Genomic DNA, 19,029 nt, shown 5'->3' with positions numbered 1-19,029 from the left:
TTCCCATGGTCTATTCAAACTGACCTTCTGGCTGTTTCTTGTGCACAACACTGTGTCTTCCATGTCCTTGCATTTCCACAGCCTGTCCCTATGCCTGAAAGGCACTCTCTTCTCACCTATACTTTAAAGAAACCTTAATTTCCTTCATATCTTAGCTCAAGCATTGCCCCCAATTGGGTCTTCTTTGATAACTAGTGTCTCTTCCTCGATACTACCTTGTATTTATTTTTAATTGTATTTTTTTCTTTCTTTTCAAATGCTTTATGAACTTCTGATTTACATCATTCATTTCCACCAGATTTTGAGTTACAAATTTTCTTCCCATTTTCCCCTACTCACCGCCCCAAAATAGCAGTCCCACAGGATATCCCCTCCTCCAATCTTCTGTCTCCCATATTTTCTCCCAAACCCCTTTCAACTTTTCCAGTGGATCTCTATGCCTCAGTGCCTGTATATCTTATTTCCCAATTACATGTAAGATGGTATTAACAATAGTATATATGTATATATATGCACACACACACACATATATATATATATACATATGTATATTTGAATATTTGATTTTAAAACTTTCAATTCCAGATTCATTTCCTTCCTTCCTTGTCACCCACCCTCACTGGGAAGATAAACAGTTCAGTATAGGTTGTACATGTGTGGCTAATGCAAAACAATAACATAGTAGATATATTGTAAAAGACTGACTATATTTCCCTCCCTCCTATCCCACCTCCCACTTGTTCTATTCTCTACTTTGATCCCGTCCCTTTTCAAAAGTGGGCGCTTCCAACTTCCCTCCCCGCCAGCCTGCCCTCCCTTCCATCATCCCCCCTCTCATCCCCTTCCCCCCGCTACTCTCCTGGAGGGTGAGATACCCTATTTAGTGTGTATTTCATTCCCTCCTCAAGCCAAATTCAGTGGGAATAAGGTTGACCCCTTTCCTTTTGCCTTCCTATTCTTCCCTTCCATTGTAACCATTTTCCCTTGCCTCTTCTATATGAGATAGTTTACCCCATTCTGTCTCTCCCCATCTCCTCTCATTATATTCCTCTCTCACCTCTTAATTTTACCTTTTAAATATCATCCCTTCCTGTTAAATTGGTCCTGTGCCCTCTATCTATGTATACCTGTAAACATATATACACACATTCACATATATATGTATTCATATACCCATATACCCTCATATATAGACATCTATATATTTCTATTCCCTTCAACTACTGAGAAAAGTTTCATAAGTTACAATTATTGTTTTTCCATGTAGGAATGTTAATAGTTCAACTTTGATAAGTTCCTTATGATTTCTTTTCCCTGTTTACCTTCTCATGCTTCTCTTGCTTCTTGTATCTGAATATCAGATTTTCTATTCAACTCTGGTTTTTTTTCAGCAAGAATGCTTGAAAGTTCTCTATTCCACTGAATGACCATATTTTCCCCTGAAACATGACACTCAGTTTTGCTGGGTAGGTGACTCTTGGTTTTAATCCCAGCTCCTTGGACCTCAGAAATATTATATTCCAAGCCCTTCTATTCCTCAGTGTAGAAGCTGCCAGATCCTGGGTTATCCTGATTGTGTTTCCACAATATTCAAATTGTTTCTTCCTGGCTGCTTGTAATATTCTCTCCTTAATCTGGGAATTCTGGAACCTGGCTATAATATTCCTAGGAGTTTTCTTTTTGGGATCTTTTTCAGCAGGTGATTGGTGGATTCTTTCAACCTCTATTTTGCCCTCTGGTTCTAAAACATCAGGGCAGTTTTCTTTGAGAAGTTCCTGGAGGATGATTTCTAGGTTCTTACTTTGATCATGGCTTTCAGGTAGTCCAATAATTTTAAAATTATCTCTCCTGGATCTATTTTACAGGTCAATGGTTTTTCCCATGAGATATTTCACATTGCCTTCTATTCTTTCATTTGTTTGGATCTGTTTCACAGCATTTTGATTTCTCATAAAGCCATTAGCTTCCATTTGCTCCAATCTAGTTCTGAAGCAATGATTTTCCTCATTGAGCTTTTGAGATTCTGTTTTCATCTTGCAAATTTGGCTTTTTAAGGCATTCTTATCCTCATTGCCTTTTTGAGCCTCTTTTGCCATTTGAGTCAGTCTGTTTTTTAATGTGTTATTTTCCTCAGTCAGGCTGTTGACTCCATTCATAATTTTCTTGCATCATTCTCATTTCTCTTCCCAATTTTTCCTCCACTTCTCTTATCTGCTTCTTATGGTCCTCTATGGCCTGTAACCAGCTAGTATTTTCCTTTGAAGCTTTTGGTGCAGGAGTTCTGACTTCACTATCTTCCTCCTGTTGCATGCTTTGCTCCTTTTTGTCCCCAAAATAGGAATGTTGGAATCTTGTGTCTGCTTTGTTTCCTTTGCCTGGTCATGTCACCCCTCAGTCACTTGACCCCTGGAATTTTTGCCACCAGACAGGGGAGCTTTCGTCCCAAGTGCTGGGGTTTTCTCAGCTTCTGGAGGTATTAGATGGGTGCCCTCTCTGAGGTCTCCACACACTCTGGCAAGCTGGACACACACCCCAGAACCTCCACCCTAGACTGCAATCCAGATCCAAGCAGGTTAAAGCAAGAGTGATTACCCCTCAGACTGGTCGCTTGGTCCCCCTACAGTTTTCAGGCCAGGAGCTGAAGCTGCCCTGTGGTGCTGGCTGGCTGTGCCAGCATCTCAGTGGCTTCTTGCCCTGGGGGCAAAAGCCACACACTCCCACTTACTGGGTCCCAAAGTCCAGACTGCACTGACCTCTCACTTTGTCCTTTCTCATCTATGTGTTGATAAATCTGGAAATGGCCACAGCTGCTGCTGATCTGGAATCCCTCCAGCCAGCAGCCTGTCAGGCTCGCCCTGGGGCTAAAGCCTTGTTGTGAGGCTGGGCTCAGCTCCCAGAGCACTGCGCTGGCCGATTCCTGCTGGCCTGCCAGGCTGTCCTCAGCATTAGGTTAGCTTCTCTGTGTCATTTTGTGGATTCTGAAGCTCCAAAGTCTGTTCAGAGTCCCCTTTTTACATGGATAGGGGAAGGTGGAAGCTGGAGCAGCAGGGAGGTCCTGCTTCTACTCCGCCATCTTAGCTCTGCCCCCTTTTAATTGTATTTTGTATATAGATATTTATATGTATACAACAATACTCATGTGTATATAGACAAACACATGTTCATAAGAAACACATATTCCTACACAATGCACAATATACACTTGTACATGGACATGCATGCACAATGTATATACACAAACACACACATATATATAATCTATAAGTATATGCATAATACAAGGTATGCACACATGGGTACACATATACATACATGTTCACAAGAAACACATGTAGCCACACAATGTATAAGATATATGTGTATATGGACACAAACCCACAATGTATACATACACACATAGATACAAACAAATATATATACAAATATGTATACTCACATGTTGCCTCCCTTGTTAGGGGCCGGGGGAAAAGCAGGGACTATATAATTTCTGTTTTAATATTCTCATTGCCTAGTACAGTGCTTGGTATATGGTAGGTGCTTAATAAATACTTCCTCATTATTCCATTATGTTCTCTTGGTTTCATTTATGCCACAGTCTTTTGGTTCTCTTCTTATGTCTCCAGCCACTCCTAATCAGTCTTCTTTTTGGTTCATCATCCTCTTCTCTAAATCATAAGTTAGTTGCTCTCCAAGATTCTATCCTTGGCTCTTTTTACTCTTTGTTCTTTTATTTCCCAGCACCAAGTAGAGTTCCTAGAACATAGTAGACAAGTAATAAATACGTGTTGATTGGTTGATTTCCCTTGGCAAACTTATCAACTTTTAAGGTTTCAACTACCACCTCTATTCAGATGATGCCCAAATCATATCTACCTTCTCTCAAATTTCAGGTTGTTAACTCCCATAGGACATCTTTACCTATACATCCTATTGTTATCTCAAATTCAACATATCCAAAGATAAGTAATTTTTTCCCTCTTAAACACTATCTTCCTTTTTGACTTGATTTTCTATCAGTGGCACTGTCATTCACCTTCTTTGAAATTGTGACTTTTTTTTTGCCTCTTCCCTCTTCATCTCCTATAATCTAATCAGTCATCAAGTCTGGGTTGATTCCCTCACAAAACATATCTAGAACAATTCTTCCCCCTTTTATTTACATGACCAACACCTTTGTGTGGGTCTTTTTTTCCTTCTACCCAGTTGTAGAGTATTGTATTAACTTTCTAAAGGGTTTTCTCATATCTACTCTCTGCTAATCTTTCTTATGTATATAGACCTGGTCATACCACTTCCCTGTCTAACAATCTTTAGTGACTCTGTATAAGTTAAGTTCAGACTGTTTTGCCTATTATTCAATGCCCTTCACAATATGGCACCACCTTCCCTTTCCAGCATTATCTTTATCCTTCATATATTATATGCTGTAGACAATCTGGACTACTACTTAGTCTGCTGAACAACCCTTGAACTTTTCAACCTATGTGCTTTTGTTCACACTATTGCCTATACCTGGAATGTCCTCCTGCAATTCTTAACTTGCTCAATTCCTATTTATCCTTCAAAGTCTAATTCAAATTCTACTCCCCCTATAAAGTCTTCCTCCATTTTCCCTTGTTTACAATAACTTTTCCTCTCAGGCAATGTTAGAATCGTAAAATCTCAGTGTTGAAAAGGACAATTAGTAGTTATTTAGTCCAATCCATAACTGAACAAGCATCTATTCTTCAACATAGATGAGTAAGTGGTCACTCATCTTTTGCATAAAGACTTTTTTTTTTGCAGAGTTCTAATTTTTGAGAATTTTTTTTCTTTTTAGCATGCCTAATGTGTCTCTCTGCAATTCCCACCCATTGCCTTTAGGGCCAAATTGGTCAAGTCTCAATCTTTTCCCAGGTGAGAGTACAGTTAGAGATATGGACCTGACCTGTGATTTCATTGGGAGTGTTCTGACTCTCAGCTTACTATTTTTCCATTACATCGTGCTGGATGTTTATCTTAATAATAAAGGATTTAGAAGGACCTGATAACTTCATCAAACATTTGAAAGCTTGAGTTGTGGGAGAGGGTTAAGAGTTATTCTTTCTGGCTCCATACAGAGCAAAACCAGGCAAAGGAGAAGTCAGAGGGAGACATATTTCAACTCAAAATCAAGAACTTCCCAATATTTCCAATTAGTTGGAAATCAAGAATTTCCCAATTAGTGCTGTTTGGAAATGGAATAGGTTGCTATAAAGGTAATAATTTTCAAGGAGAGGGAGATGATCAAGCTTTGTAGAGGGATTCACCATCTGGTGGGAGTGGGATTAAATGACTCCTCAGGTTCTTTTCAATTCTTAGGCTTGATTTTTCGATTAAATGAAACCCAAGTCTTCTTAAAATAATTTCCCTGGCATTTCAAGTAAGAACAAGGTGATTTAAAAAAAAGTAATTTAAAACATAATAACACTAATTTTTTTTAGCCAACTAAACCCAACACTTTGTGATTGAGATTAATCAGTGCAGAGTTGGCTACCATTGGGTTTGTGGAGGACTGAGTCTTTCTGTGTCTTGTTATATTCTGGACTTGATTAATCCATTTTTGTAGTCTTAAATGCAATTTCACATTTTTATTATGATGCACCTAATGCTAGGGAGAATCAGAGTTGAAAGCCTGCCTCCTCTGCACATTTTCTGTGGTTCTTTTGTCTAGGGCTTCGTAGCTCATGAAATTAATTCCTGGAAAAAATGAATAAAAATGCAATCAGGGAAAAGAAGTCCAATAACCTTTTTGGTTGGTACAAATGAGTCTTATTGAATTATAAAGATCAATGTGATAGCAGTAATTCACTTATATTTCCTGAGTGTTCAGTTGTAAAGAAAATTCCCTGTTCTCTTAAACTAGCTAAAGGCTCAGAAAGAAAGACTGGAGAGCCGAGAGCTGCACATGAATCTTCTACGACAAAAAGTAATTCAGCTGGAGGGGGAGAGGCAGGTCCGCACAGCCTTGGCTGTGGAGAAGGATGAGGCCAACCTCACCATCAGGAAACTGCAGAAGATGGTGGACAGGCTACAGAAGGACCTGAGAGTGGCCCGGGAATCTAACATGGAGCTCAAAGCCAAACTCTCAGACACCAATGAGCTCAAGGCAAGTGCCAGACCTGTGTCTCTGTGGATATTTTGCTAACCACAAGAAGACTGTGTGTTTGTCCAAAGCGCGCTTGAGATACTGGATGACAAAGTGGATAATCATCATTATCATTGTCATCACATCAATAGCTATCATTTATTTAACACTTGAAGGTTTTTTAAAGCACTTTACAAATATTGTCTCTGATCCTCACAACAACTCTGGGAAGGTGGGTATTATTATCATCATCCCGATTTTATAGATAAAAATACTAAGACAGAAGTTAAATGACTATTTCGGAATCACACATCTACTAAGTGTCTGAGGCAGAATTTGAACTCAGGTCTTCTTGACTCCTTAGCCAGCATTCTCTCCACTATGTCAATATAATTTAGAGTTTGAAGAGAGCTGATAAGGACAATGAGAGGTTAGTTAAGGGACTTGCCCAAGGTCACATATGTCAGAGTCAGGACTTCCTGGCTCTGAGGTCAGCTCTTTATTCACAATACCACTCTCTCTCACAGACTATACATGTAGGTAATATACAATTAGGCAAAAAACAAAGTGCTGCAATGGTGTTGAGGACAGAAAAATCACATCTGACTGGACAAATCAGTGAAGGCAAATCTGAGAAAATGAATAGTTCTTTAATGAGAAGGGTCAGTCACTGTAGTAACATTTACTGAAATCCCTTTGTGTGTATGGAGTTATACACACATACTGTTTCCTATCCCCACCATTGTGAATTAGTTATATTATAAAAATGGCATGAGGTGAAACAAGGTCTTTACGATGTAAAGAAAAGGAATAAAAATATACGTGGACATAGTCAAAATATTTAGAATGTCATGTGTATTTGTACTACCGTGATTGGTCGATATTATAGCATACATATAAGGTATATGCCTCAAATATATATTATTCAGCTGTATAAAGCCTCAGGTGTTTACTGTGTGCTAGGCACCAGGGATACAAATAAAAACAAGCAAGACAATCCCTATCTTCAAGAAGCTTACATTCTAATGTGGGAAGATACATAAATGGGAGCTGGGGAGTTGGGAAGGGGGTGGTGGAATTATATATGAGGTAGTATAACTACTGATGTTGAGCAAGTGTTTGTGGTATAGACCTGGAAACAAGTAAGATGAGGTCAGAGCTAGACTATCACAACCCACGGTGACTCTATGGACAGATTCCGTTTTCAGGCAGGGAAGGAGTGAAGAAGATGGCTCCTGCAGAGTTGAGTGCAGTCAGCATTGTTGGGGATGTTTTGGAATTATTATTTACCTATAATAATAACATGCCATGGTTATAGGGAGATCAGTTTTCAGAACCTCTGTGAGTCTTAGAATATCTGTGAACCTGGAAATTTCCCCAAATTAAAAAAAATTATCTTCAATTGTAAATCCAAAATAAAATTAATTAAGCATGCCCCCAACAAACAAAAACAAAATAGTTCCTGATGACCCAGAAAGAAAGATTAAACACAACCCAGGAAAGTTTAAGACATGAAAATTATAACTGCTACATTGGGATTGGTTGGTAAGTTCTTTTGAAGGAAAAGTGTTTTGGTTGGATTAGAAGTTTTTTTAGTAGGTGGTTTGGTAGAGAGTTGTTCAAACAATCATTAAAATTGCCATAGAAAGTATAGATATGGGATGGCTAGGTGGCTCAGTAAATAGAGCACTAGCCCTGGAGTCAGGAGGACCTGAGTTCAAATGTGGCCTCAGATACTTAACATTTACTAGCCGTGTGACTTTGGGCAAGTCACTTAACCCCAATTCCTCTGCCTTCCCCCCTCCAAAAAAAAAGTATTGGTATTAGATGTCTTCAGTGTGTGTGGAAGTGTGTGTGTGTGTGTGTATGTGCGCGCATATATACAAACTTCAACACTGTAACTTGTGTATATTGATTTTACAGTTCAAATGTGGTAGTTCTAAACTCTTTATCCTTGATAAAAATAGATTGCTATATAATTCCTGGCAAATCAGTTATTTTTCTCCATTTTTTTGTACTTTTGGTTCCACATAGACTCTTGTTTTGTAAAAGAACTTACGTGTTCAACTTTGCTTTTATTTTTTTTAATCTCCTAGATGCTAGAGCAGATGGGGAACTGGGAGCAATGAGAATAAATATTGGCCAAGGCACTTAAAAATTTCTCTTTGCCCTCTTGATCTGGTGGCCTTTTTATACTGGCTAATCTCCTCAAATAAATGATGATAATGAAAATCAATATCTTTATTTCTCATTTTCAGAACCAAAAGCTTATTTAAATGGGTGGGGTTAAAGCTACCTTGTTTTTTTATCTGGTGGTTTTCACTACTGTCAGGTTATTTGCTACTCTCCTCTCCATTACTACTTGTATGTAGTATTTTCTCATTTTTGTCACTGTGTCACTTCAGTTGTGTTTGACTCTTTGTTAACCCATTTGGTGTTTTCTTGGTAGGGATACTGGAGTGGCTTGCCTTTTCCTTTTCTAGTTCATTTGACAGATGAGGAACTGAGGCAAACAGGGTTAAGTGACTTACCCAGGATCACACAGCTTCTAAGTGTTTGAGACCAAATTTGAACTCAGGAAGATGAGTCTTCCTGACTCTAGGCCTAGCACTCTATCCACTGTACCACCTAACTGCCCCGATTTTTCATCTATGTTATTGTAATTTGTTGTTGATTTTTTCTTTTCTTTTTTTTTGGTAGGGCAATTGGGGTTAAGTGACTTGCCCAAGGTCACATGACTAGTAAGTGTTAAGTGTATGAGGTCCGATTTGAATTCACGTCCTCCGGACACCAGGGCGGGTGCTCTATTCACTGTGCCACCTAGCCACCCTTTGTTGTTGATTTTTAACTCATGTTCTAAATAGTAGATGTTCTGATTGCATAGAGGTACGGAATTCAGAAATGATTCTCACACAAAAGCCAGTCATTTTCTGTCTGTTAATACATAGTCAATTTGACTTTTTGTGATGTCGCTCAGTGTTTACCATATTTAGCTCCTTCTGACTTGAAGAAAGTATTTATAACATACAGGATTGGGACTTCTGAGTGGTCTACAATCCTTCAGGTATATTTTTCAAAAATTTTTTTTTTGCCATTTTCCATTGTGCTCAATTTCCCATTGAAGTCTCTGAATATGAAAATATGTTACTGGGTTTGCATGATTTCATCAAGTTCTGTATAGAATTCATCTTTTGTGACAGTTGCACATCTCAGTTTTTGTCATGGTGATGTTTTTGTTCATGTTCATCATAAGCATTGCAAAACTACTTAATCAGGTATACAAAGAAATGATGTTTTATGTGATTGGTAGGTGGCTCAGTGGATAGTGTGATAGACTTTGAGTCGAGATAGACCTGAGTTCAAATCTTCCCCTACACACTTACTAGCTGTGTGTTCCATGGCAAGTCATTTAACCTCTTTTAGCTTCAGTTTCCTCATCTATAAAATAAGGATAATTATAGCACCTAGCTCCCAATCTTACCAGGAGGATAAAATGAGATAAATTTTGTCAAGCAATTTGCAGACCTTAAAACATTATATAAATGCTAGCTATTATGTTTTTTATTGCTTTGTATACATTTTGGAACCAGCTTTGCTATTTCCTATATTTGTTTTTCCAAAGAGAACCCACGAGCTGTTCTTTTATTTCACTACATATGAATTAAGCCAGGAATTAGAGTCAGAGGAGTAAAGGGAATTAGAGTTTCTCACATTGCTCACAAACATAACAAGTAGAAACACCAAAGAGATGAAAAATGGCTAAAAAAAACAAAAGAGAAAAAAAAATTTAAATTAACCATTTGTAATGGTTATGGATATTTGAAGATCATCCTTGCCCCTTAATAGGCCTATGTGAATTTGAGGACCTTCCCTGATGTGAAAATATACTCTGCTCCCTAAAGGCTGCATGTGGTCACTTGGAGCCTGTGGTGGGAGGCTTGTTTTTCAGGAAGGCCCACCCATTGCTACTTTGTAATTAGGTAGTGGGTCATGAGGGTTTTGATGTTTTCTGACCCTGGAGAAGGCTATATATACCTCTGAGGTGAGGTTTTGCTTTGGGGCTCACTTTGGGAATAGTTGTGTGATTTCGCCAGATGAGTATCTGGATAGTCATTGAGCCCCCCAGCTTTGAAAATCCCGATGGTGGTGCTTCTCTCTCTGATAACTAACACTGCATGGATGCGATGGTCAGACAGCTGGAAGCTCTGTCTGTGGGATTGTGTTATTTTCTCTGTCTGTGTTTTTGTCTGCTCATAACTTCTCTTTGTATTCTCTGAAGTTCAGGGTGCTGACTTTTCCACCTGAACTAGGTAAATGATATATGTTTGATTAAAGTAATATTGTTAACCCTTTTTGAGTTGCTTTCCTTTAGAAAAGCAGATCAAAGAACCTGTGCTAGCAGTCATCCCAAGTATGCTAGGGTGCTTGCTGCTACACCATTTAGTTTTACGGTTTCATTTTTAACAAGAATGTCATTGTTGATGTCCTTCATTTTCTCTAGTAGTGAATTAAATTAATGTTTGTAGATTGTCTAAAATTTATATGAACCATAGCATTCTCTGCTATCTTTACTTTCATCCTATCACTATTACTGAAGAACCAGAAGAGGGCAACCCAGGACTGAAGGTACTTTTGTATTGTTCTTTCAAGTGTTGTCATGGTTAAAAAATTACCTGTGGTTAGTGTATCTTTGATAAGTCTCCTTTGTGCTTGGTGAGGTTCATCCTCAATTTTCTAGGCACAGTCTGTCATAAAGATGGTATTTGAAGTCCTTCAAACATGGCAGAAACCTACCAGAGCATATGCTTTGACTGACATATTATTTAAGAGCCCATGGTGAGCTCCATGCCACAAAGAAGCATTGGGATAGTAGTGTTGTGTAGGAATACTTATTTTGTTATTTGATGAACTAGAAATGTTACTGAAGGAGAAGTCTAGAAGAGCAATTGGACCATGTCAAGGATACATAGAAGAAATCCATGCTGGAAATTACACAGTATTGAAGACACTCTGGGATTCATTTTCAAGATGTTTAAAAGGAGAAATATATCCAGAAAAAGGGGAAAAACCCAATGAATGGAATTATTAACAAAAGAGGGAAACTGAAAAATCAACAAGCACTAGTTCACATGTCTACCTTCACACCTCAATAAGATATGAGAATACTCAATTTGTTTTTAATATATGCTTGATAAAAAATGCTTGAAGGGAAGAGGTGGCTTTCAGAAGCAATTTCTATAGTCATACAATTGACTGAAAAGTTTAGCACATACAAGGTCCCATTTTAGTGTTGTGTATTGACTAAATTAAAAAATCCCAAATGCTTTAATGGCACATGGGTGATGTGGACTCTTGAAGGTGCATAAGCTTTGATAGATTATTTCATCCTGGAAAGTCTTCAAGCAAGATTATGACAGTAAACTAAGTTGATTTGGGGGGGATATAGACTAAGTACAAAGAGGAACCTCATCAAGAGATTGGTTATTTGGTGATGAATTCTTTGGCTATGGCAACTCCCTTTTCTGTTGCCATCACTGCTGCCTGTGCTTCTAATTCTTGCTCATCTGGTCTTTTCCATTGTTGTCCTCTTCTATTTAAAAAAAAAGTACTAAATTGTTTTTGATAATTGCTGTTTTATAATGTAGTTTGAGACCTGCTAATGTTAGGTCCTCTTCATTCAAACATTTTTCATTATTTCCCTTAATATTCTTGACCTTTTGTTCTATCATATGAATTATTATTTTATCTAATGCTATAAAGTAGTTCCTTGGTAATTAGATAATTTTAGTACTAAATCTCCAAATTAATTTATTATTTGGCATTGTCTAGTTATGAACATTCAATATCTCTCCAATTATTTAGATCTAGTTTTTTCTCTAAACACTATTTTGTAGCTTTGTAGCATTTATATTTAAATCTTATATGTGTCTTGGCAAGTTAACTCCCAGATTTTATGTAGTTTATAGTTATATTAAATGGAATTTCACTTTACTTTTTGCCCAGGCTTTTGTTAGTATGTAGAAATGTTGATGCCCTTTGTGGAACTAGTTTGTGTCCTAGTACTTTACTGAAGTTATTGTCTTAATTATTTACATTAATTCTCTAGGGTTTTCTAAGGAAATTATCTTTTTTGCAAAGAGCTCCTTCCTTCCTTCCTTCCTTCCTTCCTTCCTTCCTTCCTTCCTTCCTTCCTTCCTTCCTTCCTTCCTTCCTTCCTTCCTTCCTTCCTTCCTTCCTTCCTTCCTCTCTTTCCTTTTTACTCTAGCTACCATTTCTAGGACAGGCTAAATAATACTGTGAACTATTGGACTCTGATTTTTTGGGGAAAGCTTCCCAGATTTCTACATTAACAGTAACATTAAATCTTGTTTTTAGATAAATGCTTTTGTCACAGTGAGAAAAAGTTCTTTCATTCACATGCTTTTTAGGGATATTTAACACAAATGGATATTATATTTTTTCAATTTTTTTTCAGGATCTATTGATATGTGATTTTTGTTTGGTTTATTAATATAATTAAGTAGGCTAATAATTTTTGTAATAGTCCTTTCATACTTGGCATAAATTCAATTTAGTAATGCATAATCTTTGGATGTATTGTTGTAGTCTCTTTTCTAATATTTCATTTAAAATTTCTGCACCAATATTTCTTAGTGATGTTGAGATATAGTTCTTTTTTTTTTTTTAAAGCAATCGGGGTTAAGTAACTTGCTCAAGGTTACATGGCCAGTTATTTTGTGTGGGTGTTAAGTATCTGAGCCCGGAACCAATCCCAGGTCTCCCGACTCTGGGGCCGGTGCTCTTACTCACTGTGCCACCTGGCTGCCTGGAGATATAGTTCTTTATCTGCCTTTCCACCTGTGATTCGGGAAGTATAACCATACAAGTCTGACAAAAGGTATTTTGATAAAAGTGCTTTAATTTTCTCTATATTTGAGAACAATTTATGTAACATAGGGATAAATTGAACTTTAAAGGACCATGCTTAAAGAAAAATGGAAGAATATATGTAGATAGAACAAGCTCCTAGTTTTGGAGTATAGGAGGATGCAGAATCATGGGTACAAGCAGAAGGCTTGGCCTTGACAAAGAGAAAAGATGCTTCTTAGTGACTCATGCAAAGGAAAAGAAAATGGAGGATGATCTTGAAGGTTTTTGAGGTGTAGAATTGGAGAGAAGGGAGCGTTTATAAAGGGGAATGCTACTGCTTTCTTGGTGAAGTTAAAAGCAAGGTGCTCTGATACAAAAAGTGGGGGGTGGGGAGAGGGGAAGAAGCAAATGTTACTGGAGGCTAGAGGGCAGAAAAGTTTTACAACAGTCAGTGGGACAACACAGTTGAGATTAACATGAATTTGTAGACCTACCTGGACCTACATGTCACAGTTGTAAGATTTCCTCTGCTAGTGGTCAATGCCATATAGCTACAATCAAAAAGGCAGATGGTGGATATAATCCAGGGCTGGGGTTTGACAAAGCTAAAAAGGAAAGGGATTACATTCTTATACTTTTCCAGGCTGTACCAGTTTTCCTTTAACACACCCTAACTCTTCATCCCGAAGCATTATGCTAACCCTGGAATTGGAAGTACCCTCTGCTATGGTCTCCCCCTTTGATTGATTTGATAGCTCCATTTAGAACCTTCATCTAGGGAGGACACCTAGGCCAGTTATGTGTACAGACTTCCAGGCTGTACTCCAGATTGATTGAGGACAATGTATAGTTAAACTGTTTGGTTATAGATAGAATTGAAGTTGTGAAAAGAGGAAAATGAATCCCAAGTTGGGAAGGGTATAAGTGACTAGAGGTCATGGTGAGTATGAAGAATAGATTTAGTAGGAGTTGGGCAGAGAGGGATAGGAAGTTATGGTCAGATGCAATTTTCATTTCTCCTTTCACTTTTACATTTTATTCTTTTTTGCTTCTTTTGGGGATTATTTGTTGATTTTTATAATTTTAAAAGTCATGTGACTAGATCATTAGGCTTCTCTTTCTCTTATGTGAATATGTTTTCATATATATATGTATATATATATATTTTCCTCTAAGGACTGATGTATCTTTTATGCCACAAACTTTGGTAATTATATCAATGTTATTCTTTTTTTAGTGCAATTATTTTTCAGTTATATGATTAGTTCTGTGAGCAATTATTAATTTGGGGTGCTCTGAAAAAACCAAAACCAAAAAAACCAAAAAGGAAAAAAAACAAAAGGAAACCCCAAATGCGGTCACAAAGAGTTGGACATAACTGAAATGACTGAACAATAAAATGTGTTACAGCAAAACTGCTTGTACATATAAATATGTGTAGAATAGTTGGAAATTTTTCTCAGAGAGAAAGCAGGTGAGAGGAATTGGGAAAGGCTTTTTAAAGAAGATTACAATTGAGATGATTTTTGAAGGAAGCAAGGGACACTAAGAAGCAGAAATGAGGGAGCAGAGAGCATTCCACACATGAATTTCCTGCATGGGGTACTGTCAGCACAAAGGCACAGGAGTTGGTGTGTTGCATATAAGGAATAACATACAGTAAAATGTAGCTGGATTATAGAGTACATGGAAAGGAGTAAATTATATGAAGTTTAGAAAGGTAGCAAACAACCAGGTTATAAAGCGCTTTAAATATTTGTTCCTGGAGGTAATAGGGAGCCACTTGTGCTCATTGATGAGAGGAGTGACCTGGTCAGGCCTACGCTTTTGGAATATCACATTGGAACCTGAGTAGAAGATGGACTGAAGTGGGGAGAGACTTGAGATATAGGAAGATGTGCTGTTGACAGATCTGTAAAGTAGTCCAGGCATTGTAAAAGGCATTTTGGAACTCTACCTCCCAAGTCACTAAACTGCGTACTCTTTGGTTGAGCAATATCACAGCTAGGTCTGTACCCCAAATGGGTCAACAAGACAAGGACCTACATATATAAAAATATTTCAGCAGCTCTTTTTATTATAAAGAGTACTAACAGTGTGATCCATTGCCCTATTCACACATTTCATTTAGTGGCCCTTGAAACTTTTTGTCACCTAATAGTTTCAAGATTGTGGGTAGAATTTCTACAAGATGTCTGAAGGGTGATGTCTATGCCTGGTTTCCCTTTACCATCTTAAGAGAGCAAGATATATACCAAAATAGTAAAAGAACAACCACCAAAAAAGAAAAGGAGAAAGAGGGAAGGGGGGAAGAGGTAAGAGAGGGAGGAGGGGAGTAGAGAGAGAAGGATGAGGGGAGGGGGATAAGATAGAACTCCTTATCAGAAAATTCTCACTAAGAAACGAAAAAGACTAAATTAATGAGCAAACAAAAATGAATTCATAATATATTAACCTCATAAATGTTCCTTCCCCACCTTGCCCCCTTTCAGGAATATCCTTTCAGTTGATACCATCTACTACTAGAACCTTCTCCTCTAAGACCACTGATAATTTACTTCTAATGCATGTACCTTTTTCTATTCTGTCTCCCTTTAAGTTTCTTGAAGATGAATTGTTTTTGCCTTTCTTTGTATCAGTCAGTGAACAAACATTTATTAAACACCTCCTATGTCCCAGGAACTATGCTAAGCTGGAGGCACTAAGAGAGGCAAAACCAAAAGTAACACCCAAGTTTTTATTTTCAAGGAACTTGTATTCTATCAGAAAATGTCTATACATTTAAATAAATGCAACATATACATATACATATATATATATGCAGAAAAAGAAACACATTGTTGGATAACCAATGTGGGAATTTGTAGTGCTTGATTATGCTTATATAAAACAGAGAGTCTATATTTTTTTCTTTTCAGTTAATAAGAGGGGGTGGGAGGAAGGGAAAATACTGAATAATTGAAAAAAAGACTATAAAAGTTTGGTAGGATCTCTTCTTTTTTCTGTAAGCATTTTATGTAAAATTGGAATGAATTGTTCTTTGACTGTTGTGTAGAATTCACTTGTAAATCCATCTGGTTCCATTTTTTTCTTTTTTTTAAGTTTCATTTATGGCTTGTTTGATTTCTTTTTCTAATTTCTAATTCTGTTAATTTAAGTAATTTATATTTTTGCAAATATTTATTTCATCTACATTATCTAATTTTGGCATATAATTGGGAAAAGTAGTTTCTAATAGTTTATTTTATTTTCAATTGTTAATTTTCCTTTTTTAGTTTTGTAACTATTAGGCTTTCCTTTTTTTAAAAAAACCATACATTAAAAGTCTATTTTATTTACTCAAAAACTGATTTTTTATTTATTAATTTAATATACTTTTTTTTGGCTTTCAACTTAGTTATGCCTTTTAATTTTAGAATCACTAATTTGATGTTTAAATTTTTCTAAAATTGTGCTTTAAAAATTTTTTTTAGTTGCATACACAGTTCATTGATTTTTGCCTTCTTTTGTTGATGAAAATATTTAGTTATATATCCCCCACCCCCGGGAGATTTAACTTTGTCTCAAAAGCTTTTGTGTGTTGTCTGGTCATGTTCTTTGATGAAAATTTTTATTGTTTCTATAATTTATTCTTTTATCCATTAATTATTAGAATTATAGCTAATTTTAATTCCTTTCTTCAAAGACCATTTATTGACTATAATTTTTGTTGCATTGTGGTCAATAGAGTATGTGTTTATTATTTCTTCTTTTATGCATTTTTTCTTTTTGCTTTTTGGTGGGGCAATTGGGGTTAAGTGACTTGCCCAAAGTCACACGGCTAGTAAAGTGTTAAGTGTCTGAGGCTGGATTTGAACTCAGGTCCTCCTGACTCCAGGGCCAGTGCTCTATTAACTGTCACCACCCACCCACCTTCTTTTTTGCATTTATTTGTGAATTTTTTATCCCCTAAAATTGAGATGGTCTGTTTTTGTGCAGGTGCTGTGTACATTAGAGAACTCCTTCTTTCTGTTCTCATCCAAAAGTTGCCACATATAACTTTTCTAAAATTCTATGCATGTCTTTAGAATCTTTATTTTTTTAATTACATTTGTCTATAACTCAAAGGGGTACCTTTAATTCTTCCACTATTAAAGTTTTACTGTCAATTTCCCCTGCAATATGGTTAAATTTTTCTTTAATGTATAATGCTCAAATTAAATGCTTAAATGTGCGTTATAATGCTTTTAAGCAAATATAATGTTGCTTTCTTATTTATTTCTTTCAATCAAGTCTTTTTTTTACTGTTACATTGTCTGAGATAATAATTACTATTCCTGTAGTAAGTTTTAGTTTAGATTCTAATTTTAACTGTAAATCTATTTGTTTCAAGTGTATTTCTTGTCAACAACATTGTTGGATTCTGATTTCTAGTTCATTCTGCTACCCTCCTTTATTGTTGGATGATTTAATATAATTCACATTCATAGTAGTGATTGTTAATTGTGTATTTATGTTCATTGAATTCTGATGTATTTTCTTCTCTCATTGTTACCTACCCCACTCTTCTAATTTACAAAGGAAGTGAAGAAAGAGGAGTGTGCTTTAAACAGGGTATTAAACAAAGGTATTTTTGGTTCCAGGAGTATAATTATTTTTTAAATCTTTATTGCTTATTGCAAGATTGTGCTACAGAAAGATTCTACAAGTTTGCAATTCTACCTGTTATGACCAAGTTTGCCACAATCCTACATACACAAAGTTTCATTATTCATTATTTTTGTCAATTTGATGGATATGAGGAAAAATTGCAAATTTGTTTTGGTCAATACCAAAATTTCATCAGAAAAGCTATTAGATAATATGCTACATTTCTCTGTATTAATCTATTTTCCATAGGGATTATTTTGTTCTTGAAAAATTTGAAAAGATTTTGCAGCTGGGCAGCTAGGTGGTACTGTGGATAGAGTTCTGGGCATGGGCTTAGGAAGGCCTCAATTTAAATCTGGCCTTAGACACTAGTTGTGTGATCTTGTGTGATCTTAATTTCTGTCACCTCAGTTTGCTCAAGTCTAAAATAAGAGAATAATAGCACCAGTCTTCCAGTGTTGTGAGGATCAAATGAGATCAAATGAGCTAATATTTGTAAAAAGGTTTTAGCAAAGTGCCTGGGACATAATAGGTGCTATATAAATCTTAATTATCATGAACATGATATTCATTTTTATTATTGTGAAACTATCTGGCCCAAAAGTTTGTTCATGAGTGTGTGTATCTCTGTGTGTGTGTGTGTATAATTCTTTGATGTGTTTTATCCCCTTCTAAAACTGATCTCTTTAAATTATTCAGATACAGAATTTTTTGACTTGTTGGAATATAGTTGTATGTAACATTCCCTAATAATGTTCTTAACTTCTTTAGTGTTTAATGACCCACTCCCCTTTTCCCATCTGTGACTTTGTTGTTTTCAATTTTTCTCTCTCTCTTTTAAAATGAGATTTGTTAATGGTCCATCAGTTTTATTGGCTTTTTTAAAAGAGCCAACTCCTGGTTTTATTTACCAATTCAATTGTCCAACATTATTTTCTTGCATATTTATTTTGGCTCCTAGGTTAATGATCTCTTTCTCTCTCTTCTAAGCTTTCTTTTGAATTCCTGATTTGTTCCATCATGGGATTTTAGAGTTGGAAGGAACTTCAGCATTATCCAACAAGTCCAACTCTTATATCAAAAATTCATCCCTATCATATTTCCAATAAATGTTCATCTAGCTTCTGCTTGAAAACCATTTCTAATTTTTTTAGGTCTAATCTTAATTTATTTATTTTCTCTGTTTCCTTTCATTAATATAGCTGCCAAGGAATATAAATTTGCCTATAAAAATTGCTTTGACTATAATCTAGAGATGTGGCTATGTGGCATTATTGTTGTCACCGACTTTTAAATAATCTATCATTTTCTGATTTCTACTATACAAACATTATTTAAGAAACTATTTTCATTATCCATGTAGTTTTATAATTTTTGTTGATATTATTTATTATTAATATTATTGAATTCTGTGTAATTCATCC

At 36.2% G+C, this 19,029-nt stretch overlaps 1 protein-coding gene across 1 annotated transcript in view; it reads left to right on the top strand.

Annotated features, from left to right (window-relative positions):
* Positions 1-19,029, top strand: part of CCDC170 (coiled-coil domain containing 170) — a 113,472-nt gene that overhangs the window by 77,994 nt on the left and 16,449 nt on the right. The window contains exon 9 of the mRNA XM_069069664.1: positions 5,885-6,127. Coding sequence (XP_068925765.1) covers positions 5,885-6,127 — 243 coding nt within the window. The remainder of the gene's footprint in view (positions 1-5,884; positions 6,128-19,029) is intronic.

The sequence above is a fragment of the Petaurus breviceps genome, unplaced genomic scaffold, assembly GCF_028583685.1.
Source record: "Petaurus breviceps papuanus isolate PSGF00001 unplaced genomic scaffold, PetGlider_PUasm1.0 90784, whole genome shotgun sequence".
Classification (NCBI taxonomy): domain Eukaryota; kingdom Metazoa; phylum Chordata; class Mammalia; order Diprotodontia; family Petauridae; genus Petaurus; species Petaurus breviceps.
The sequence above is the reverse complement of the archived record's forward strand: the minus strand, read 5'-3'. Positions and strand labels throughout refer to the sequence as shown.